The sequence below is a fragment of the Leptonotus elevatus genome, chromosome 4 (assembly GCF_054856555.1).
Source record: "Leptonotus elevatus isolate MCC_2025b chromosome 4, RoL_Lele_1.0, whole genome shotgun sequence".
Lineage (NCBI taxonomy): Eukaryota > Metazoa > Chordata > Actinopteri > Syngnathiformes > Syngnathidae > Leptonotus > Leptonotus elevatus.
Genome location: NC_141242.1, coordinates 6,361,136 through 6,385,736, shown reverse-complemented (window position 1 = coordinate 6,385,736; position 24,601 = coordinate 6,361,136). Strand labels below are relative to the sequence as shown.

At 39.2% G+C, this 24,601-nt stretch overlaps 1 protein-coding gene across 2 annotated transcripts in view; it reads right to left on the bottom strand.

Annotated features, from left to right (window-relative positions):
- The window catches only part of LOC147175254 (uncharacterized), a 28,448-nt gene extending 6,233 nt beyond the window's left edge, over nucleotides 1–22,215 (bottom strand). The window contains exons 1-30 of one of the 2 annotated variants that reach the window (XM_086074582.1): nucleotides 22,137–22,215; nucleotides 21,397–21,435; nucleotides 19,848–20,115; nucleotides 19,649–19,763; nucleotides 19,111–19,183; nucleotides 18,517–18,614; nucleotides 18,232–18,442; nucleotides 18,026–18,154; nucleotides 16,975–17,092; nucleotides 16,769–16,907; nucleotides 16,495–16,599; nucleotides 16,355–16,424; nucleotides 16,118–16,255; nucleotides 15,859–16,023; nucleotides 15,024–15,118; nucleotides 14,482–14,608; nucleotides 14,152–14,407; nucleotides 12,573–12,622; nucleotides 12,284–12,384; nucleotides 12,012–12,163; nucleotides 11,794–11,932; nucleotides 11,606–11,713; nucleotides 10,360–10,533; nucleotides 10,054–10,293; nucleotides 9,796–9,952; nucleotides 9,452–9,580; nucleotides 9,176–9,326; nucleotides 9,057–9,100; nucleotides 8,786–8,974; nucleotides 10–8,667 (exon numbers count right to left, since the gene is read on the bottom strand). In XM_086074582.1, coding sequence (XP_085930708.1) covers nucleotides 10–8,667; nucleotides 8,786–8,974; nucleotides 9,057–9,100; nucleotides 9,176–9,326; nucleotides 9,452–9,580; nucleotides 9,796–9,952; nucleotides 10,054–10,293; nucleotides 10,360–10,533; nucleotides 11,606–11,713; nucleotides 11,794–11,932; nucleotides 12,012–12,163; nucleotides 12,284–12,384; nucleotides 12,573–12,622; nucleotides 14,152–14,407; nucleotides 14,482–14,608; nucleotides 15,024–15,118; nucleotides 15,859–16,023; nucleotides 16,118–16,255; nucleotides 16,355–16,424; nucleotides 16,495–16,599; nucleotides 16,769–16,907; nucleotides 16,975–17,092; nucleotides 18,026–18,154; nucleotides 18,232–18,442; nucleotides 18,517–18,614; nucleotides 19,111–19,183; nucleotides 19,649–19,763; nucleotides 19,848–20,115; nucleotides 21,397–21,435; nucleotides 22,137–22,215 — 12,517 coding nt within the window. The remainder of the gene's footprint in view (nucleotides 1–9; nucleotides 8,668–8,785; nucleotides 8,975–9,056; nucleotides 9,101–9,175; nucleotides 9,327–9,451; nucleotides 9,581–9,795; nucleotides 9,953–10,053; nucleotides 10,294–10,359; nucleotides 10,534–11,605; nucleotides 11,714–11,793; nucleotides 11,933–12,011; nucleotides 12,164–12,283; nucleotides 12,385–12,572; nucleotides 12,623–14,151; nucleotides 14,408–14,481; nucleotides 14,609–15,023; nucleotides 15,119–15,858; nucleotides 16,024–16,117; nucleotides 16,256–16,354; nucleotides 16,425–16,494; nucleotides 16,600–16,768; nucleotides 16,908–16,974; nucleotides 17,093–18,025; nucleotides 18,155–18,231; nucleotides 18,443–18,516; nucleotides 18,615–19,110; nucleotides 19,184–19,648; nucleotides 19,764–19,847; nucleotides 20,116–21,396; nucleotides 21,436–22,136) is intronic. The other variant, XM_086074583.1, reaches the window with a different exon arrangement.
- Nucleotides 22,216–24,601: the final 2,386 nt, after the last annotated feature.

The following is a 24,601-nucleotide window of genomic DNA, read 5'->3' as shown; positions in this document are numbered from 1 at the left end:
AGTACTTACCAGGAGCAAAAACTTGATCAAGGTATTTGCAGAAGCATTCAGTGGTTCTGCCTGTTGTCTGTGTTGTTGACAAAGTTGTTGAAGGTTTTTCTGTTGACACTGTGGTAGGTTTTGTGGGTATGGTGGTTTTAGTAGATGTAACCAAGGGCCCCGTTGATGGAGCAGTTGAAACAGTTGTATATGTAACAACTTCATGGGTTGTGGTAATTGGTTTTCCAGTTGTGACTGCAATTGTTGTGGGACCTTCTGTTGTTGTTCTTGGTGGCTTTGTTGTGGGTACAATTGTTCCAGTTGTTGGTCCTTCTGTTACTGTAGTGGGTTCTTCCGTGGCTCTGATGGTCGTAATAGCCACAGTAGTGGGCTTTTCTGTGCTTACGGCAACAGTAGTACTGGGCCTTTGTGTGACTATGGTGGTGGGTTTTTCAGTAACGGTGGTGGGTTTTTCTGTGGTGGTTGTGATAGTGGTGGGTTCCTCTGTAATTGTTGTGGGTTGGAGGGTTGCTGTTGTGGGTCTTTCTGTTATAGTAGTTTGTGACTCTGTACTACTAAATGTAACCGAGGGTGTCGATGATGCTGATGCTGATGTAACAGCTGTACTTGTAACTATTTCGGGGGTTGTAGTGATTGGTTTTCCAGTTGATGTGACTGCAGTTGTTGTGAGACCTTCTGTTGTTGTTCTTGGTGGCTTCGTTGTGGGTACTTTTTCAGTTGTTATGGTGGTAGGCTTTTCTGTAGCCTCTGTGGTCGGTTTTTCTGTGGTTTTGGTAGTGGAGCTAGGTTGTTGTTTAGTTGTTCCAGTTGCTGGTCTTTCTGTTACTGTGGTGGGTTCTTCTGTGGCTCTGATGGTCGTAATAGCCACAGTAGTGGTCTTTTCTGTGCTTACGGCAACAGTAGTACTGGCCTTTGGTGTGACTATCGTGGTGGGTTTTTCAGTTACTGTGGTGGGTTTTTCTGTGGTTGTTGTGATGGTGGTGGGTACCTCTGTAATTGTTGTTGGTTGCAGGGTTGCTATTGTAGTAGTTTGTGACTTTGTACTACTAAATGTAACCAAGGGTGTAGAGGATGATGGAACTATTTCAGGGGTTGTAGTAATTGGTTTTTCAGTAGGAGTGGCTGCAATTGTTGTGGGACCCTCTGTTGTGGGTTTTTCTGTGGTAGTGGTGGGTTGTTCAGTTGTTTTGACAGCTGTGCTTATCTTTTCTGTTGATGCTGTGCTGGGTTTTTCTGTAACTGTAATTGTTGTGGTTTGGATCTCTGGTGCTGTGCTTGGAGATTCTGTAATGGTTGTTGGTCTTTCTGTAACTGTGGTGGGTTCTTCTGTGGCTCTGATGGTCGTAATAGCCACAGTAGTGGGCTTTTCTGTGCTTACGGCAACAGTAGTACTGGCCTTTTCTGTAACTATGGTGGTTGGTTTTTCAGTTACTGTGGTGGGTTTTTCTGTGGTTGTTGTGATGGTGGTGGGTACCTCTGTAATTGTTGTGGGTTGCAGGGTTGCTAATGTAGTAGTTTGTGACTCTGTACTACTAAATGTAACCAAGGGTGTAGATGATGATGGAACTATTTCAGGGGTTGTAGTAATTGGTTTTTCAGTAGGAGTGGCTGCAATTGTTGTGGGACCCTCTGTTGTGGGTTTTTCTGTGGTAGTGGTGGGTTGTTCAGGTGTTTTGGCAGCTGTGCTTATCTTTTCTGTTGATGCTGTGCTGGGTTTTTCTGTAACTGAAATTGTTGTGGTTTGGATCTCTGGTGCTGTGCTTGGAGATTTTGTAATGGTTGTTGGTCTTTCTGTAACTGTGGTGGGTTCTTCTGTGGCTCTGATGGTCGTAATAGCCACAGTAGTGGGCTTTTCTGTGCTTACGGCAACAGTAGTACTGGCCTTTTCTGTAACTATGGTGGTTGGTTTTTCAGTTACTGTGGTGGGTTTTTCTGTGGTTGTTGTGATGGTGGTGGGTACCTCTGTAATTGTTGTGGGTTGCAGGGTTGCTAATGTAGTAGTTTGTGACTCTGTACTACTAAATGTAACCAAGGGTGTAGATGATGATGGAACTATTTCAGGGGTTGTAGTAATTGGTTTTTCAGTAGGAGTAGCTGCAATTGCTGTGGGACCCTCTGTTGTGGGGGTTTCTGTGGTAGTGGTGGGTTGTTCAGTTGTTCTGGCAGCTGTGCTTATTTTTTCTGTTGATGCTGTGCTGAGTTTTTCTGTAACTGAAATTGTTGTGGTTTGGATCTCTGGTGCTGTGCTTGGAGATTCTGTAATGGTTGTTGGTCTTTCTGTAACTGTGGTGGGTTCTTCTGTGGCTCTGACTGTCGTAGCAGCCGCAGTTGTGGGCTTTTCTGTTGTTACAGCAGTGCTGGCCTTTTGTGTAACTACGGTGGTGGGTTTTTCTGTAACTTTGGTTGCTGTTGTTGGTACTTCTGTGACTGTTGTTGGTTTTTTTGTGGTTGTGGTGGTTTGAGCCTGTTCAGTAGTAAATGTGGTTGCCTCTGTTGGAGTAGTCGTTGGTATGGATGGCTTTTGTGTGGTTGTTGTCAAGGTGGTGGGTTCTACTGTAATTGTGGTTGGTTTTTCTGTGGGTAGAATGGTTGTTTTGGACGTAGTCGTTGGCTCTTCTGTGGTTGTGGCTACAGTAGTTGTGGCTTTTTCTGTTGTAACTGCATTTGTTGTGGCCCTTGTTGTCGTAGCTTTGGTTGGAGTGACACAATTGTTGATGCAACATTTGACTCTAATCTCATAGTCATAACAAATTGGAGGTATGCCTTGTTCGTTGTTATGGCAGATCAGTCCATCTGTTGGGTTGCATGTTACTTTTTGACCTAGCTGATCCAAAGGTACATCTGGAAATGCTTTTGCTCTGCATTCAATTTCAAGTGGTGGTTTACAGTCACTCAGACTTGGATCAGTTATGTTTGCGATAGATTCATAATCTCCACCACTGGGGGTCGGGTCAGGGTAATGATTGTTGATCCAGCTTGACCAGTGACAAACAAAACAGTCAGATGGTGTTGATGGTGTTTTTTCTGTGGTTGTGGTGGTTTGGGCCTTCTCAGTTGTGACTGTTGTTGGAGAAGTTGTTGGTACAGATGGTTTTTGTGTAGTTGTTGTGATGGTGGTGGGTTCTTCTGTAAATGTTGTGGGTTGGAGGGTTGCTGTGGTGGGTTTTTCTGTCGTTGTAGTTTGGGTCTCTTTAGTAATTGTTACCAAGGGTCCTGTTGATGGTGCAGTTGGAACAGTTGTATATGTAACAATTTCAGGGGTTGTTGTAGTAATTGGTTTTACAGTTGTGACTGCAGTTGTGGTGGGACCTTCTGTGGTTGTTCTTGGTGGCTTCGTTGTGGGTGCTTTTTCAGTGGTTATGGTGGTAGGCTTTTCTGTAGCCTCTGTGGTCGGTTTTTCTGTGGTCTTAGCAGTGGAGCTAGGTTGTTGTGTAGTTGTTCCAGTTACTTTTTCTGTAACTTTGGATGTAGTGGTGGTGATACCGGCAGTTTCTGAAACTGTGGTTGTGGATTTTTGTACTATGGTCGTTGCAGTAGTTGGATTTTCTGTAACTGTTGTGGGGCTTTCGGTGGTAGTTGTGGATTTTTCTGTTGTTGGAACAACTGTGCTTATCTTTTCAGTTGATGCTGTGCTGGGTTTTTCTGTAACTGTAATTGTTGTGGTTTGGATCTCTGTTGCTGTGCTTGGAGATTCTGTGACAGTTGTTGGTCTTTCTGTACCTGTGGTGGGTTCTTCTGTGGCTCCGATGGTCGTAATAGCCACAGTAGTAGGCTTTTCTGTTGTTACAGCAACAGTAGTGCTGGCTTTTTCTGTAACTGTGGTGGGTTCTTCTGTGGCTCTAATGGTCGTAGCAGCCGCAGTTGTGGATTTTTCTGTTGTTACAGCAGTGCTGGCCTTTTGTGTAACTATGGTGGTGGGGTTTTCTGTAATTTTGGTTGCTGTTGTTGGTACTTCTGTGACTGTTGTTGGGTTTTTGGTGGTTGTGGGGGACTCTGTACTACTAAATGTAACCAAGGGTGTAGATGATGATGGAACTATTTCAGGGGTTGTAGTAATTGGTTTTTCAGTAGGAGTGGCTGCAATTGTAGTGGGACCCTCTGTTGTGGGTTTTTCTGTGGTAGTGGTGGGTTGTTCAGTTGTTTTGGCAGCTGTGCTTATCTTTTCTGTTGATGCTGTGCTGGGTTTTTCTGTAACTGCAATTGTTGTGGTTTGGATCTCTGGTGCTGTGCTTGGAGATTCTGTAATGGTTGTTGGTCTTTCTGTAACTGTGGTGGGTTCTTCTGTGGCTCTGACTGTCGTAGCAGCCGCAGTTGTGGGCTTTTCTGTTACAGCAGTGCTGGCCTTTTGTGTAACTACAGTGGTGGGTTTTTCTGTAACTTTGGTTGCTGTTGTTGGTACTTCTGTGCCTGTTGTTGGGTTTTTAGTGGTTGTGGGGGTTTGAGCCTGTTCAGTAGTAAATGTGGTTTCCTCTGTTGTTGTAGTAGTTGGTATGGATGGCTTTTGTGTGGTTGTTGTCAAGGTGGTGGGTTCTACTGTAATTGTGGTAGGTTTTTCTGTGGGTAGAATGGTTGTTTTGGCCGTAGTCGTTGGCTCTTCTATGGTTGTGGCTACAGTAGTTGTGGCTTTTTCTGTTGTAACTGCATTTGTTGTGGCCGTTGTAGTTGTAGCTTTGGTTGGAGTGACACAATTGTTGATGCAACATTTGACTCTAATCTCATAGTCATAACAAATTGGAGGTATGCCTTGTTCGTTGTTTTGGCAGATCAGTCCATCTGTTGGGTTGCATGTTACTTTTTGACCTAGCTGTTCCAAAGGTACATCTGGAAATGCTTTTGCTCTGCATTCTATTTCAAGTGGTGGTTTACAGTCACTCAGACTTGGATCAGTTATGTTTGCCATAGATTCATAATCTCCACCACTAGGGGTCGGGTCAGGGTAATGATTGTTGATCCAGCTTGACCAGTGACAAACAAAACAGTCAGATGGTGTTGATGGTGTTTTTTCTGTGGTTGTGGTGGTTTGGGCCTTCTCAGTTGTGACTGTTGTTGGAGTAGTTGTTGGTACGGATGGCTTTTGTGTAGTTGTTGTGATGGTGGTGGGTTCTTCTGTAAATGTTGTGGGTTGGAGGGTTGCTGTGGTGGGTTTTTCTGTCGTTGTAGTTTGGGTCTCTTTAGTAATTGTTACCAAGGATCCTGTTGATGGTGCAGTTGGAACAGTTGTATATGTAACAATTTCAGGGGTTGTTGTAGTAATTGGTTTTACAGTTGTGACTGCAGTTGTGGTGGGACCTTCTGTGGTTGTTCTTGGTGGCTTCGTTGTGGGTGCTTTTTCAGTGGTTATGGTGGTAGGCTTTTCTGTAGCCTCTGTGGTCGGTTTTTCTGTGGTCTTGGCAGTGGAGCTAGGTTGTTGTTTAGTTGTTCCAGTTACTTTTTCTGTAACTTTGGATGTAGTGGTGGTGATACCGGCAGTTTCTGAAACTGTGGTTGTGGATTTTTGTACTATGGTCGTTGCAGTAGTTGGATTTTCTGTAACTGTTGTGGGGCTTTCGGTGGTAGTTGTGGATTTTTCTGTTGTTGGAACAACTGTGCTTATCTTTTCAGTTGATGCTGTGCTGGGTTTTTCTGTAACTGTAATTGTTGTGGTTTGGATCTCTGTTGCTGTGCTTGGAGATTCTGTGACAGTTGTTGGTCTTTCTGTAACTGTGGTGGGTTCTTCTGTGGCTCTGGTGGTCGTGATAGCCACAGTAGTGGGCTTTTCTGTTGTTACAGAAACAGTAGTGCTTGCTTTTTCTGTAACTGTGGTGGGTTCTTCTGTGGCTTTGATGGTCGTAGCAGCCGCAGTTGTGGGCTTTTCTGTTGTTACAGCAGTGCTGGCCTTTTGTGTAACTACAGTGGTGGGTTTTTCTGTAATTTTGGTTGCTGTTGTTGGTACTTCTGTGACTGTTGTTGGGTTTTTAGTGGTTGTGGGGGTTTGAGCCTGTTCAGTAGTAAATGTGGTTTCCTCTGTTGTAGTCGTTGGTACGGATGGCTTTTGTGTAGTTGTTGTGATGGTGGTGGGTGCTTCTGTAAATGTTGTGGGTTGGAGGGTTGCTGTGGTGGGGTTTTCTGTTGTTGTAGTTTGGGTCTCTTTAGTAATTGTTACCAAGGATCCTGTTGATGGTGCAGTTGGAACAGTTGTATATGTAACAATTTCAGGGGTTGTTGTAGTAATTGGTTTTACAGTTGTGACTGCAGTTGTGGTGGGACCTTCTGTGGTTGTTCTTGGTGGCTTCGTTGTGGGTGCTTTTTCAGTGGTTATGGTGGTAGGCTTTTCTGTAGCCTCTGTGGTCGGTTTTTCTGTGGTCTTGGCAGTGGAGCTAGGTTGTTGTTTAGTTGTTCCAGTTACTTTTTCTGTAACTTTGGATGTAGTGGTGGTGATACCGGCAGTTTCTGAAACTGTGGTTGTGGATTTTTGTACTATGGTCGTTGCAGTAGTTGGATTTTCTGTAACTGTTGTGGGGCTTTCAGTGGTAGTTGTGGATTTTTCTGTTGTTGGAACAACTGTGCTTATCTTTTCAGTTGATGCTGTGCTGGGTTTTTCTGTAACTGTAATTGTTGTGGTTTGGATCTCTGTTGCTGTGCTTGGAGATTCTGTGACAGTTGTTGGTCTTTCTGTAACTGTGGTGGGTTCTTCTGTGGCTCTGGTGGTCGTGATAGCCACAGTAGTGGGCTTTTCTGTTGTTACAGAAACAATAGTGCTTGCTTTTTCTGTAACTGTGGTGGGTTCTTCTGTGGCTTTGATGGTCGTAGCAGCCGCAGTTGTGGGCTTTTCTGTTGTTACAGCAGTGCTGGCCTTTTGTGTAACTATGGTGGTGGGTTTTTCTGTAATTTTGGTTGCTGTTGTTGGTACTTCTGTGACTGTTGTTGGGTTTTTAGTGGTTGTGGGGGTTTGAGCCTGTTCAGTAGTAAATGTGGTTTCCTCTGTTGTTGTAGTCGTTGGTACGGATGGCTTTTGTGTAGTTGTTGTGATGGTGGTGGGTGCTTCTGTAAATGTTGTGGGTTGGAGGGTTGCTGTGGTGGGGTTTTCTGTTGTTGTAGTTTGGGTCTCTTTAGTAATTGTTACCAAGGATCCTGTTGATGGTGCAGTTGGAACAGTTGTATATGTAACAATTTCAGGGGTTGTTGTAGTAATTGGTTTTACAGTTGTGACTGCAGTTGTGGTGGGACCTTCTGTGGTTGTTCTTGGTGGCTTCGTTGGGGGTGCTTGTTCAGTGGTTATGGTGGTAGGCTTTTCTGTAGCCTCTGTGGTCGGTTTTTCTGTGGTCTTGGCAGTGGAGCTAGGTTGTTGTGTAGTTTCTGAAACTGTGGTTGTGGATTTTTGTACTATGGTGGTTGCAGTAGTTGGATTTTCTGTAACTGTTGTGGGGCTTTCAGTGGTAGTTGTGGATTTTTCTGTTGTTGGAACAACTGTGCTTATGTTTTCAGTTGATGCTGTGCTGGGTTTTTCTGTAACTGTAATTGTTGTGGTTTGGATCTCTGTTGCTGTGCTTGGAGATTCTGTAACAGTTGTTGGTCTTTCTGTACCTGTGGTGGGTTCTTCTGTGGCTCTGGTGGTCGTAATAGCCACAGTAGTAGGCTTTTCTGTTGTTACAGCAACAGTAGTGCTGGCTTTTTCTGTAACTGTGGTGGGCTCTTCTGTAGTCTGCTCAGTAGTAAATGTGGTTTCCTCTGTTGTTGTAGTAGTTGGTATGGATGGCTTTTGTGTGGTTGTTGTCAAGGTGGTGGGTTCTACAGTAATTGTAGTTGGTTTTTCCGTGGGAGGAATGGTTGTTTTGGCCATAGTCGTTGGCTTTTCTGTGGTTGTGGCTGCTGTAGTTGCGGGCTTTTCTGTTGTTACAGCAGTGCTGGCCTTTTGTGTAACTGTGGTGGTAGGGTTTTCTGTAAATGTGGTTGTTTTTTCTGTCGTTGTGGTGGTGGTTTTAGTCTGTTCAGTAGTAAATGTGGTTGTCATTGTTGGAGAAGCTGTTGGTATGGAAGGTGTTTGTGTGGTTGTTGTCATGGTGGTGGACTCTACTATTATAATTGTGGTGGGTTGTTCTGTGGGTGGAATGGTTGTTTTGGCCGTAGTGGTTGGCTTTTCTGTGGTTGTAGCAGCAGTAGCGGTGGATTTTTCTGTTGTAACTGGGTTTGTTGTGGCCGTTGTAGTTGTAGCTTTGGTTGGAGTGACACAATTGTTGATGCAACATTTGACTCTAATCTCATAGTCATAACAAATTGGAGGTATCCCTTGTTCGTTGTTACGGCAGATCAGTCCATCTGTTGGGTTGCATGTTACTTTTTGTCCGAGCTGGTCCAAAGGTACATCAGGAAATGCTTTTGCTCTGCATTCTAATTCAAGTGGTTGTTTGCAGTCATTCAGACTTTCATCATCTACATTTGCTATAGATTCATAATCCCCACCATTGGAAATGGGATCAGGGTAATGATTGTTGATCCAAGATGACCAGTGGCAAACAAAACACTCGGGTGGTGTAGATGGTAGACCAGTTGTAACTGTTGTTGGAGTAGTAGTAGTAGTAGTTGTTGTTGAAGTGATTTTGGTGGGTTCGTTTGTAAATGTTGTGGGTTGGAGGGTTGTTGTGATGGGTTCCTCTGTGGTAGTCTGGGCCTTTGTAGAGGTTGGTCTTTCTATGATAGCCAAAACATAACCAAAAACAATAATTGTGTTGCTCCATAGGGCAATATAATGTATGCTGATTAGAATACATAATGCTTATCATTAATGTTTTTCATAGTTGAACATTACCTGTTGTCACAAACACAAATTCTGTTGTCGTTGGCATCGGCGTGGTTGAGGAACTGCAGGCCTTTACTTCTCTTGTAATATTTCCGCGTTCTCCACAAATAGCAGTAATACAGGTTCCGTCTCCATCATGAGTGTCATATGTTATATCTCCATAATTGTATATTTCGCCGTTATATAAACAAGTGCAATCTGCAAAGTAAAATAAAACATTAGCTTGATAAACTGTGTTTAAAAAAAACTTAAATAATTATGGAAACAGCAATGTTTTTACCTTCAATGCTGTTGATGCACTGTCTCTCTGATGAAGAACAGTGGCTAAACAGCAAATTAGACAATCAAATAAAAATAAAAAAGTCCAAGTGTTTTTGAATGTTTTGATGGATATCCTACCATTTCTGACAGTTTTCTGTCTGAAGCATCGTCTCTCCTTCTGCATAATGCTTCCCTTCATCATCATAGCACCCGCATTGCTCCAGTGATACACACTTCATGGTTACCTCTTCTAAATATGGTTGAGCGGGTGGACACCTTGGATAGCAGCCTTAAAGACAAAAATGTAACTGTCAATTGTACAAGCACATAATAGACAAAACTAGGAAGCAAACCTTTCGGAGTTCAAACAGCTGCATCCATTTTATTGACTGATGCTGATCATGACCAACGTACCTTCTAAAGCTGGGATGTGAGTATAGCACTTCCCAGAGGGATTCCTGCAGGTCTTCATACAAGGTTTTCCACAAGGTTCATAATGCCATTCACACTCACCCTCAGGATTGTAGTAATCACAGAATAGAGCTGATTAAGACAAGAAATTAATATTAGGATGTAAGTTATAGAAGAAATCCCTAAAGGCAAATTTACTTATATACCATTGTATTACTTTAAAATGAACAGAATATGTATTCATCTATAAGAAATAACCCATAGCGTGGTTCAATTGTAAAATAGTGAGGATTATGCAGGATTAGATGTAGATTAATTCTGCAAAAAAAACAAAAATGAGTACTTACGACAGACAGAGGGAGTTCTCCATTTTATACAATCTCCGGCCTTATTACAGGCAGCTGCATAGGCCGCCACACCCGAGCAGAAGCACTCGCAATCTCCTCCAGTATTACAGGCACATGTATCTCTTACGCAAGCGTTATAATAGTGCTGAGGGTCCACCTTTGAAGATTAATAAATGTAAAAATGAATAGAGTTAAATTTATAACCCCCAAATGTATTGTATTGAATGTACAAAGTAAGTGCAGCATATAGGATTTTACCTTTGAATGGCAGGCACCAAACACCGCACTGTTGATGATGCTGCAGCGTTTTAGTGCCCATGCCTGCCTGTGCGAGTACAACGTGCAGGGGCTTTTTATCACATTTGTGTTGGCACAGCTCTGTGACACTTTCCAGCTGTTTCCAAACTCAAAGGCATCTACCACCACCTCTTTGTTTCGGGTGGTAAAATCATTCTTGATGTTGCCGTCGTAATTCCCACACAGACCACAAACTTTTCCCTGTGTTGAAACAAGACCGTGTTAGTTTACAGAGACGACACCAATCACTGATGCGGGTTCCCTCACCTTAAATGTGGAGCTGAGTTTGATCATGAGTGTTGTCTTCTTATTCCAGATGAGAACAAGACCATTCTTCGCCTCAATGACAAGATATAATCCAATCGTATGGACTTTATAAGGTATTTCTAACCCAGTGTTTTTCTTTATTACAGTTCCATCTTTAAGGACAATTTCACTGTTCTGAAAAAAAAAGAAAAAATGTTAATCGAATTTAAATCAGCATCACAATAGTAGAAATGACATTTCCAAATTGCAAAGATTGCAATTTGGAGAAAAAAACGGCTTCTTTTTGGTCGGTTGGTAGGTTTTATTTTTCTATTTATATGTATACTTTATTTGTTTCTTAATTTTTTTTTGTATCTACATAAAGTCCAATGCTTACGAGGCGTATCAATCATGAAACATAAAAAGTTGAGGCGATCAAGTCACGGATTTGTTTGCATTATTGTAATCTGATTTATGAATTACTGATTTATGTGTATGCCACACTTGTTTTCTGAAGTTGTCGTAGTGAACGCTTAAAAGACAACAGGTCAAAGTGTTTATTAAGTTAACAATTACAACTGAGCTACATAAATAAACTCTTTACTGATTAAGGGTTAATTTGCTTTATTTTAGCATAATACTAAACACAAAAACATATTTATATTAAATATGATATTATTTATTGTAATACAGATTAAATTATTTCTTGTGTTTGTTAAAATTTACATGGGAAAAGAACCTTGAAAAAATAATTGCATATTAATCATAATCACAATGTTTTTCAAAATCATTCATTAATTGTTTATTCTTATTCATACTAATAAGGGGTCCTCAGTTTACAAAGTAGTTCCGATCCTATGCTGGTGATGTAACCTGAATTTGTACATAAATCAGAACTGTACTGTATTCACTAGCCCACACTAATGCAATGTACACTCTAAAAAGAGAATTGTTGAACCAATTTAAGATTACAAATTGAATTGTTGACCAACTTTGAAAAAAATCGCTTCAATTGGTAACACACGATTGAATTAAGTTAGTCCAAAGTGAATATATTAAGTTTAATTAATTATGAGTTCATTAAACCTAATACTTTGGATTGGAGTCACTTTGGATTAATTTAATTCAGGTGAATATATTAAGCTCTTTTTAGAGTGTAATACTGGTAATCGGTCTGGAAAAAAGGTGATATCGAACATCCCTAGTCATACAAATGGAACCCCTGTACAACATTTTACATGCAATAGTTTAAGACAAAACAATGTACCCCTAAGTAGAGCTTGATCGCAGTAGAGCAGATGCTTTCACTTGGTCCACATGGAACGCTCTCAGTCAAGACCCTGAAGGTGCCGTCCTTGTTGTCCCCGCAGTAATCCTAGATGACAATGAGGTCAGATATCTAAATAATCGCGCTAAAGCATAAAAAGGTAATTACACATTGAACACAAGTGATACCTGAGAGAAGACGTAGCCACAGTCCCCATTAAAGGTAAATTTTTTGTCATCATAGGTGATGTAATGGCCTTCTCCATATATTGTACAGGTTCCGTCACAATGCTGATTGGTGCATTCCCATTGTCGGCTCTTGCAAGTGCTTTCATCACGTAATAAAATTCACGTAAGACAAGTTGGATACAACGCTAATGAAAAAGGACACATAAGAGAGTGCTGACCAGGTGTTGCAGTCCACTTTAACAGTCTCCCCAGGTTTGTAGGATTGTCCGTTATAAGTGCAGGGACAATGCGTCTCTTCAATACAACCTCCTTTACCGTCAGACAACAGGCCAGCAGGACATACGCAGCCCGAGACGCAATGTGTGCTAAGCTGTCAGGCGAAATCACAATGTTAAATTATGTACGCATCAGAGGAAAACCTACATAGTCACATTCGACAATTATCTGACGGTATACATGACTAATTCTGAATAATTGTTTTGAGTCTTACACATTCTGTGTCCAGAGTCTGACAAGTCTTTTGGCACTCTGACCCTGAGTCACCGGGCTTTGCACTTGAGCAGTTGAAGAAAGTCATTGGAGCGCTGCATGCTGATTAGTCAACAAATTTGTTAGAAAGGACACAAGTGTACAATACATTAGCATTGGTCAAAAAAATCCATCCACCATTTTCATGCTCACTTATAGAAAATCGATGGATGTCAGTATAATTAATGAATAAGGTTTTTCTGAACTATTTTAAAGAAAATGTTGCGAAGGATGCTTTGTGTTGTACCTACATTCAGTCAGATGGTTTCCTGTGCAGTTAAGTTTCCCACCACGGCAGATGCTGAAATGCAAAGAAAATATGGATAAAGTTGACACTTTTACATGATCAGGATTTTGAATCACCAATCAGCAAAAAAATAAAAAAAATAAAAGATAACTGATCAGAAGATGGACCGCTCTATCTAATCTATTTAAACAATTTGTTTATTTACTGTACAGTTGACCCCCGCAATTCATGGGGGATTGGGGTCGGCCCAGCCCACAAATTCACATACAATTGATGGCCACTGAAATGCATTGGGGGAAAAAAACTCAAAAAACAATTAAACCTTAAAAATTATCCCCCAAAAGCTGATAAACATTCAATACATGGAAAATGAAAAATACATATATATATATATATATATATATATATATATATATATATATATATATATATATATATATATATATATATATTATTTTTTTTTTTTAATCTGGGAATACTATCTAATAGCGTTAGGGATTAGTGAGGCTACATTCAAATAGCAGTTTGTTTGTTTTATTCGCCAATTTCCCATTTAAATTCACCTGTAAAGGTTCTAGAGCATTTTAAGTTCATCCTGTACTTTACCAGAAAGCTGATTTTGACTTATTTTGAGTACCAGTGGAAGTTCTAGGTGTCAGAGGTTTAGGGCTGCTGAGCTCCCGGCCAGGCAAGATAAATGTAACCATTTTGAACATTTTAACGAAATTTCATTCCCACATTAATGAAACAGAAGTATAACACTTTTCGGTCATGGGCGTTCAATCGGTTAGCTTGTCAGTAGCACCTTGCCTTTAATATTAACACACGCACAGGACATAGAACAAGCTTCTCCCATTCCTATTCAGAGGATAGTGGTGCTGACTCTGACCACTTGAAGTGTCTCCTAGAAAAAAGGGTCAGTTAACTCCTACATAACAACTTACAGTAATTGGTGTAATTGTGTTAGTTTCTAGCTTGTTTAACTCGTTTCACTCCCAGACATTCTCACTGAAGCAACCCCGGTTGTTTCCTGGATTTTGATTGATTTTGCAAGACCCACAGAATGTCGTGTTCTATTGCTACAAAAACATGGAACCTACCAAAAGAAAGATTAGAGTCTCTTCTTTCATCAGGAAAAAAACGTATATTTGTATCGGTTTCCGTTCTGCAGCAATTAGTATTAGAATATAGCTAAGTTTCATCAATATTCACATTCCTGGTGAAAACACTGACAAAAAGAGCTTGTTGCAACATGCCCTGGCCGATCTCTTATACTCTGCTGCCACCTGCTGGCCATTTTGTAAACACTGCCATTGCTTTAAGCCACCTTTTCATGTCAGAAGTTGCATCAAAACTTTTTGTATGCTCTTGCATTAAAAAACAACAACATAAAAACGTGTAAATACGTTTTTGGAGGTGAAGGACAAAGTATTAAAAAAAAACGTGTTTATACATTTTTGGGTTTGAATAAGTAAAAAAAATAAAATAATAATTTTTTAAATTTTAGGGGTGCAGGGATTCAATTTAGGGGTGCTTGAGCATCACCCAACAGGGGCTAAAAACGCCCATGGTATGGCACTCACCAAACTTGTCCATGGACCCTGATGACCTGCTTCGGCCGCAGCACCATGTCCCCTACATGGCAGGAGCACTTATAGGCTGGCACGCACTCGCCCCTCTCATTGAGGTAAGTGCCCTCAGCGCAGCCACAGCCATCCACAGGTGTCAAATCGGCATCGCAGGTTAAGTCCGGCTGACCCAGAGAGCGGCAGGTGCGACCACAGCTTGTCATGTGGTAGTCAAACACGAAAGTTGAAGGGCATTTTGATGTGTATTTCCCTGTTGAACGAACATGCAATACAGTTAGGCTTAATCCAATTGATTAAACTGCGCAATGTTTGCGTGAAACTCACCACATACGACCTCACGCCATCCTGCCAAAGAGACGCCAGCGGCGGCGCAGGCGTGAACGTAGGAGGACATGATAGCACATATAGAATCTAAACTGTTTTCACCAGCGCACGTGTCATATATACAAGACTGTGGGAAGAGAACATATCAAATGAATGTGTTGTTTAATATTTTATATTTTAATACTTTATTTATTAACCCCATCAAGGGAATTTGGTAAAACTATAATTTCATAGTGAATAATGTTAAATCTCACTGCAAAATGGCAGCCAAATGGATAATGTGTCTTTTTGTTTGTTTAATATATAAAATTGTCTGGCCATTGAAATATTAGCGTGGTCCCAGATACCAATAAATGAATGAATTTTCTTTCTACATGTAGAATATTTTTTTTTTTTACAATATTTTAGTCATTTATTATTATTATTATTATTATTAGTAGTAGTAGTAGTATTAGTCTACTACTTTAGTAATGAATGTATGAACAAAAATGACAAAATCCACCCACAACCATTTTAGACAATTATGTAGCACAAATGCTTACAGTTAGATAGTCCTCTGGGTTTATCTCGGAATGACACTTGGAAAACACTCCTCTTGTGTCGATGAGCATGGAGCACCAGTGGTGAGCATATTTCTCTAAGAAGACACATATACATGCAGTATAAGGGAATGCAGACGAATGTAAAAACTAGAGCTGTCAAACGATTACATTTTTTAATCAGATTAATCACATCTTAGAATTTTGATTAATCACGATTAATCGCTTAATAAAAAAGCCTTTTTTCTCCCCCAAAAAATTCCCGCCAAATTTGAAGAGCACCACCGGTTATGTGTTCATTCTTTTGACATTTAATGGTAGGAGTACGTCTTCAACATTTTTTGATCCACTGCACACGCTCATCCTTCTCTATTTCTAATCAGTTAATTACTTGCATAATTTAAAATGAAAAAAATGACCCCGGTATTTTGACATGAACAAATATTCTAAATGAGATACGCAAACATTCATTCAATTTACTTTAAAGCACAACCTGTGCTACCTTAAACGTAGCCATCCGCTGTCACGCTAAAGGATCATCTATGGCCAAAATTAATAGTGTGATTAATATGCGTTAATTCATGATTAATGCAATATTTTTTTGTTATTAATTACTCGATTAACGCTTTAACTTTGACAGCACTAGTAAAAACATTACATTACTTTGAAATACAATTTAGTACAGTTAATGAGGGTTTTGAGATGGCTGACCTATGAAATCGATTATTCCTAATTACGCTATTTCCTATATTGATTTTGGCATCATCACTGTATCTTTGATAACATATTGCAATTTTATATATATAATTTTTATTTTATTTTTTTAAATATAACTTACCCTTGTCTACACTCAGAAGACAGGGGTCACCAAGTATATTATTGACATCTGGACAGGCTCCTTTAGTCTTCCACGAGTTGGCAAATGCGGCAGCCGTCCCCTCAATCATCCCACTTCTGGTTCTGAAGTCATTGGATTCGACATCGTTAAAATCGCCACACAGACCTGCAAAGAGAGGAAAAGAGAGAGAACAATCACCAAACAGATAGAACAAAGTAACCAGGCAAGACAAAGGATTTGGTCAGATATGACAACTTACCGAGGAGTTTGCCTTTATGTGGAAGGCTGGCTTTGATATAAACCTGCATGATGGGCGTGAGCTGAATCTCAAGGTGAAGCCCGTAGACAGTGTGGATCACAATGTAAAATGTGGATGGGCTGAAGATTGTAACGTCATCTGTAGGGAAAACACACACACATTTGAATAAAAAGGATCCAAGTCAAATGAATGTCTTCATTTTTCATGACAAGAAATGAAGAGAAAGAAGGCACTCACCCATGAAGAAAGGCAGACGAGAGGTGAGTTTGTTGACTAAAACTTGACCGCTGGAGTCAACAGCAATCATCTGTATGTGGAAAATGCATTAAATATGATCAAATATGTCTTCTATTGTGGGTAAACAAAAATATCCTTACCATGGATTTTGGCAGCAGTAGAGTGACTGCAGTCAGGCAAGTTGATTTATCGGATTTTTCACATTTGACAAGGTCACCCAGGACAATGAAGGTCCCATTTATCTCCTACAGAGGAAAACATGTATTGTACCAATATTTGGGGAATAGCAAATAGCGAGGGTCATTTTATTAGCTACAGTAAAAAAAAACATCTAAGTTTTTGCCCTAATGGTTGGAAAATGTTGAATTAGAGAGGAAAAATATGAATCTAGTTAGCCTTTAGTTTTAGCCTTACCTTTGTAAGAACATAAGAGCAATCCCCATGGAATGTGTATGTCTTGTCATCATAGGTGGAGATGTGTGAGCCACCCGTTACAGAGCAGACACCAGGACAGGCAGTGTCATGACACTTCCACTCGCTCTGAGTACACGTGCTGCCGAAACAATGAAGTCAGTTTCATAAAGCAGCTTCATAGAAGAAGAATAATAGAGCATAGTCACCATGTCTGACAGGCCCTGGAGTAGGATTCGGCAGGTTTGTAAGGCTTGCCGTTGTGCATACAGGAGCACTGGTCCACGGGCAAACAGCCGCTACCACCAATGTCATCCAGGAGGGTCCCTTGGTGGGAGATACATTAGGAAATTATTCGAACCAGCTCTCCAAGTTGAATCACACCTATTTGAAAGGCAGCACCTGCTGATTTTTACTCTTTTCCCACGTAAGAACAACATGGAATCTTTTTTGGGGTTATCTCATGTTTTTAGTTGTTATGGTGGACGGCAAGGATAATATGGCTGTAACGTGTTGTAAACTTACCAAGCTTATATGCAACATGTATAACATGAACATTATGCAAATATACTTGCGATTGTGATTGGATTGTTAGTTGTTGACATCATCCAAATTATGCGTTTTATTGGTTTAGACACAAATATGTCATTTCCACTGGGACCATCAATCGGTCTGAAGGGGTTAATCGAAATTGAATTACAATTTCAATTATTACACTCCACAATTACAAAATCAGCATAATCGCAAAAAAAAAAGATTATTAATGCTATTTTTGGGTTGTGTAAATTTATAGTTTATACATTTACACCTTTTTAAAATTTTAAAATAACAAATTTAATAGATTTTGTTTCATCCAAAAGGAACTTGCATAATTTTAGTGTTTGAAAGAATATATACATTTATTTGTCGTAATATTTTTTATTTGTTTTTTATGTTTAAACATTTTCTTGTTTTGTACCAAAAAAAATAAATTATCGTCCTGCTGCACTCCAACTTCAAGCTTTTGTCAACATAAATAAATAAATATATATTATTATAAATATATATTATTATAAATTCAGTTTGGTCCAAAAGGGACTTACATAATTATAGTGTTTAATTTTTTTTTAAATTGGTCTTAATATTTTTAAATGCTTAAACATTTTCTTGTTTTGTACCCAAAAATAAATAATCCTTTGAATAATCATGATTTCAATTATTGCTAAAATAATCATGATTATTATTTTTTCCATAATCGAGCAGCCCTATATGTAACCCTACCAGGTGGACAGAAACATCCATCGACGCAGTGTTCCTCACATACTTGGCTCCTCTGTGGGTCAGTACAGGTGTCCATGCAGGGGCTCCCACATTCTTTGTACTCCATGTTAAATGGGCATGTTTTTTTAGCTATTAACCATAAAATAGGAATAAAAGTGAATAAAAGTGATTCAGATGAATGAGCATGTCAAACATGTTCTCCTCACCGCACAAATGTGCATTCCATTCCTGTGGCTCCCCGCCCGCGTGAGCGCATTGGCGCGAGTACTCAGCCATGGTTGAACACAAGCAGGACGTGGAGTTGCTTTTACAGGAGCACAAGTCCTGCACGCAAGCTTCCACGAAGGCGTCACTGTTGATTCGGTCGTGACAGCTGAGGAAAGAAGCACCTGACACGAAACTCTCACAGTCGGCTCTCTGCGGGGCAAAGCAACATGTTAAATATGTGTTTGACAAATCTTCATTTTTGAGGCCATCCTTCCATTAGATACCTGACTGAGGGAGCAGGTTTGGGTAGGGGGTACGATTTCGTCACAGTTGTCAGTCGGACCGTTGGTTTTCCAGGTCTCGTCTAATTCCTCGGTAGATCCTGGAAAAGTGGGTTTAGTAAATTTTAATACTGGGATTGTGGTCAATTGTAAATATTAAACATTACACAGGGTGTTCTCAAAAACGGACATAATTTCAGAGTCTTATAGCCGATTCTCGCTTACAAATGAAATTATAATTTAAAAAAATGTTTTAATTTGTCTTTTTTTGGGGGCTAATTACTCAAATGGGCGAGTAATCGGGCCAATACCGGCCATATTTCAAGGTAACGGGAAGGTAAGGTAAGGTAAAAATGATCTAACATCAAACAAGTCCTCCTCGCCAGTAGTTGGCGCTATACTATGTCAGTTTGACACATTGGTGAATCATCATGTGCGTCGGAAAGACTAAAAGATCATTCTTCACATTTATTTGTCATTGTGTTAATTGGAAATGTATGTACAAAATAACTGGTATTGGTACTCAAAGTGAATAATTGTACTTTTATCAGTTTGAAAAAATGGGTATCAAATATCCCTAGTATAATATTTACTCACCATCAGTGTGGTCTCCATTGAAGTCGCCACACAAACCACAAGTCTGATTCTTGTACTTAGCATCCAACTCAACCTGTAAATTGCACAAAAAAATGTAAGAAAGGGCCGCTCATCCATCGCATATGAGAATTAAAATTAAATTTATCCGCTGATTAGATAGAGTTCAATGTCATACTCAAGGGCACTTACACTGTTTAGAATTCAAACCTGCAACTGTTCCCATTGATTCGTGAGGTAAGTTGGTCGTCTCTCTTATGTTTAAATTAATTGTACAGTTCAACTATGCAATATCAAAACATCTAATTTTTAGCAACCTTCCATCATGAATAAGTCATGCTAGCAACATAGCATCTTTAGCGTGCCGCCATGCATGTGGGCAAAGGGTGATGAGAAGTCAAGTGAGGCTATATTAACATTTTGCTAGCAGCTTTTTTTTGGTGGAGTTTCCCAATCCCTGGCACGTCACTCACTCATCCTTTTTTTTATTTTTTTTTTTATCTTAAAATTATTCTGACGATGATTTGGTGGATGGACTTACCCAGAGAGTGTCTTCTTCATTCCACATAACAACCACGCCGCTCGTCGCCTCAAACCTAACGTAAGAGAACGTTCTCACGATGGAGAGGCCCGCCTGACTGAAAGGCAACGTCACGCTAAACGGAGAAAAGTCATTGCAGGTTAACCTCCGTGTATGACCCATAAAACTTGCGTTGTGTCAAATGTTCTCACATACTCACCTCTCGTCATTGACCATGATGGAGGAGTTGGACAGTTCCACCACCACTCCCTCCAGCCGCATAGTGACCCGCTTGAGAGGAGCGGCCAAGCCAATCTTTTGCCGTTGCAACTGGATGTTAAAGTCCTCATAGTTGCCGCTGCCCTTACAGTTGGATGCAAGGAGATAGTTGCAACTGGAGCGAAGCTGGTAGAATTCGCCGTCGAAAGTCCTGAAATGGTAGTTTCCCCATGTGCTGCAGAACTGGTTGTCGTGGAATGCGCTCACTTCTGTAACAGGGTGGGAAATGATGTGACTTGTGGAAACAGGTGAATAGGATTAAAAATAATAATAATAATAACTTCTTTTTTTTTTTTTTATCTTTAAACGGGAATAAAAAAATACTTTTTTAAATGATTTTTTAGGCATTCAGCAGATTATTTGCTAACCGAGTACAGTAATAATAATAAAAAGTACTATCGTAACTAAAATACATATTTTTTTGGTCTCAACAATGAATAACTAAATTACAGACTGAACAGTATGGCATTTCACAATATTTAATCATTTTGTATTTTTTTTTAGCTTTACAGCACAGAGTTAATTTGGAATCTGTAGATTTTATTTATTCATTTATTTTTGGCAGACTCCCCCCTCATGTTTATCATTATCGTCATCTTCAGCAGATTATTTGCTAACCGATTATAGTAATTAAAAGAAAAAGTACTATCATAACTAAAATACATCTTTTTTGGTCCCATAATGCTTACAACAATGAATAAATAAATACAGACTGAACAATATAGTATTTCACAATATTTTATCCTTTTGTATTATTTATTTTTTTAGCTTTACAACACAGAGTTAATTTGGAAGATGTAGATTTTATTTATTTATTTATTTTTTGCAGATTCCTCCCCCCTTCCCCCCTCGTGGTTATCGTTATCTTCATCTTCTTTTGTTATGTGTTAATGTGAGAAATTTGGGGGGGCAAAAATTTGAAGATTTATTTTTTAAATATATATATATATATATATATACATATATATATATATATATATATATATATATACAGTATATGGACAAATTTTGCCCATTTGAAATTGGCTAATATCATCAGATTATCAGTTTATAAAAAATACGCACAAATGTCTTAAAATGTATTTATACTAAGAAAAATTTTATTCAACAGTATTGCACCGTCTGACAAAATAAAACAGGAATAATAAAATAAATAAAAAGGAAATGGCCCTATTGGCTGTTGAAGTCGAATGGCTGATTAATCTATTTGGTATAGCTTTTACAAAGAGGTGTATTTGCGATAGACTGGAGAGACTGGCCACTCATCAAATGTGAAATTTGATGAGTACCGTACCCATTTCTAATAATGCTGTCATTTTTCCATGAATACAAAAATATAGGGGGTGTCAAGTGAAATATAATTATTGATCTTTTAGGTATTTTGACAAAAACATATCACAGGCAAGTTATTAAGACACTTCAGAATGTTACATTTTTGACTCGTGGAAAAAACAACAACAACATATTTGTCTCCTTTAAGTTGACCTTACCTGTAAATACCGGCACTGCAGCCACCGTCTCAACTGGTACTTGAAAAAGAGGAAAAAACTTTTTTATTTCTTTCATTAATTCATTGATAGTAGCTACACATATATTATTATTACATTTTAGACACACAATCAAAATCATACAAATATATACAGTAGACAGTCTGATTCAATCTGAATCTGAATTTTATTTCAACACTAAGCATGGTTCACACTCACTGGCCACTTTATTAGGAACACATGCGCACAGACACCCGTGAGATTCAATACAAGAGCTTTATCGGCGTAGCGTAAAACTGCATTGCAATGTATTTCTAACACTGCATTACAACTTCACCTCATGTCTGCTAGTTTAATGCTAACACATAACGGGAAAGGGCTAACAAATAGCATCTATGTGGCGGTGTTATAAGTGTTTATTTGAAAATAAACGGTGCAACAACAGATGTACACAGAAAATATAATAATCACGGTGACAGGCATATATTCTTTATCCTCTGTGAAAAATGATTAATATTACAGCAGCATGTAGCCAAATCACGCATTTAATTCTTTACATTCAATTATGTTATTACTACATGGGTTTTTTTTAAATAAAGTATGACATTATAAAGTGCAATTTTCCTTTTATAAAAACACATTACCAAAACTTTTATTGTCTTTTTTGGGGGGGGCGGCACTTGGATTGGATGCTAATGTGCAGGTGTACCTAATGAAGAGTCCAGTCATGAGCCTATACATACCGCTGGATGCAGCAGCCAGTCCAAAGCAGAGGCTGAGCCACGATATCACCCATCCAAGCGCCATCCTGCGTGCTTTCATTGGCATCAACTGGGTGAACTGGGCCTAAATGACCAGTGCCATGTAATATAGTTCATTGGCTGTTTGCAGTTTAGGAGGAGTGACATTGTGACACTGTGGGTGTTAGCACCGTCACACACGTATGAAGAGTTTACTCATAACAACACATCTTCTACATCTCCATGTGACGCACATCGTGCTCCCTTGATATGTTTCATGCTAATCTTTCGACATCACAGTACGTCCTCCTGTAAGTAGAACAAACATTTGAAATGGCGCTACCATATTGTCAATGTATGCTTTCCTTATGATGCTCTTTTGTTCATGTACTTCCCTGTTTTTTTGTACAAGGAAGATGCCAGCGTACTGTATTGGTACTTCAACAAAGACTGTATGCTCTTCTCAGTCAAGTAGAACATTTTAACAAAGACTGTATGCTCTTCTCAGTCAAGTAGAACATTTTAAGCAGTGGGTTGGCCCTCTTTATCTATCTTTTTGTTTTATCTGCCAAGCGTACGCTGATTAAATATTAGCCATCTACTCATTCCAATCAAATATGGACCCACTAAAGGTAAAATCTAGCCAACCGTGGTAAACGCAGGGTGAGTTTAGAACAGGGATGGTGAGATCTGGTCCTCGAGGGCCAAAGTGATTCATGATCAGCTCATCAGCAAGCTCTGCATAAGCCTGAAAACGATCCTGTTAATTGGTATCAGCTGCAGTTCGAGTAGGGAAACCTCTAAAACCTGCCGGACTCCGGCCCTCAAGGACTGCAGTTTGCCACCCGTGGTTTAGATTGTTCAAGCATGTACACCGGGCATGTTGGACATTCTACAAGGACAGAAAAGTAAATAGAAATGAGGCCCAAAAATTATTTATTAAAAAAAAATATATAGAAAAATCTCATTCTCGACATAAAATTTCTCACTCACACAAAATCTCACACATTCTCAAAAAATGCTTCACACAAAATATTGTCGTATTCCCAAAAACCTCACTCACCGAAAAGTCTCACATTCTCAAAAAACTCTCTCATTAAAAACTCATATTTGCATAAACCTCACTCACACAAAATCTCTCATTAAAAACTCATACACCAAAATGTATTGGCTTTGCAGAAACCTCACACACAAAAAAACTCACACATCAGTAAATATTCTTAGTCACAAAAAACTCACACACAAAAATACTTCACGCATCAAAACCCTCTAAAAAAATATATATATATATATACAACTCAGCATTCAAACTTTGTGACACTTTCTTGCTTCAGTTCAGTAAAAAAAAAAAAAAAAAAAAAAAATTTTACTAAGACAAAAAAAGGAATGAGATTTTTTGTTTTTTAATGTTAAGTTTCTTTTGGGGTGTGCGTGCGTATGTGTGTGTGGAAGAGAGAGAGAGTGAGCAAGATCTTTTGGTGTGTGAGAATTATTTTTTACTTTGACTGAGTTTTTTTGCGTGTCAGAGGTGTTTTAGTGTGCGTAAGAATTTATTTGATGAAAGTGAAAGATTTTTCAGTATGTGTGAGAGCCAAATTTTGGTGTGTTTTTTTTTGGTTTGAGTTGGTAGGTGAATCTGGGATCAGACACAAAATAGCATGTACATTATATTTGACTTTATCCAAAATGCATAAGTATATTTATGACTTTTTTTTTTAAAGTCTTGATCCTTCTTACTCAAACATTTCTATTTGTATAGAACTCAGTGAATTAATGATAGCTCAGTTTTATGGAATAATAACACATGTTGAAATTAAACATTGTGTCAATACGCATTCACAACATTTGGAAAGGTCCATCCTCTCGTCAAAACTATCCCAAACAATTTGGCAAACCCACTGGCGCGGAGCTTCCCCATCTTTTATTGTAGGTGTGGACCACAACAATGTTTGCCAATGGTGGACCTGCTTGACAGTGAAGATGTAAGGCAGTGCCATAAAAGAGCTGGTTATACTGTGAAGAAACGACAAATGTTGTTTTAGAGCAAGGTTTTATACTTGCACTGCATTACTCATAAAGTTGTATGTATATTTTAATGCTGCTATCCTTCTGCAGTGTAGTTCTACAACAGATAGAAAAAGTCTACACACCCATGTTCAAATGTCTGGATTTTGTGCTATAAAAAAAAGAGACCAAGGCAAATAAATTCAAAACATTTTCTATCATTAATGTGACCTACAACCTATACAATGCAATCCATAAAAAAAACAAAAAAAACAACTGTGATATTGTGGTTGCACAAGTGCACACACCATATGAACAGGGGATGAGAATTAACCAATCCCATTCAAACCCATGTTAAATGGGAGTCAACAGGACACACACCTGCACGATTCAAAATGCCTCAGATTAACTCAAAATAAAGTTCAGCTGTTCTAGTCGGCTTTTACTTATATTGTATTTGCTTT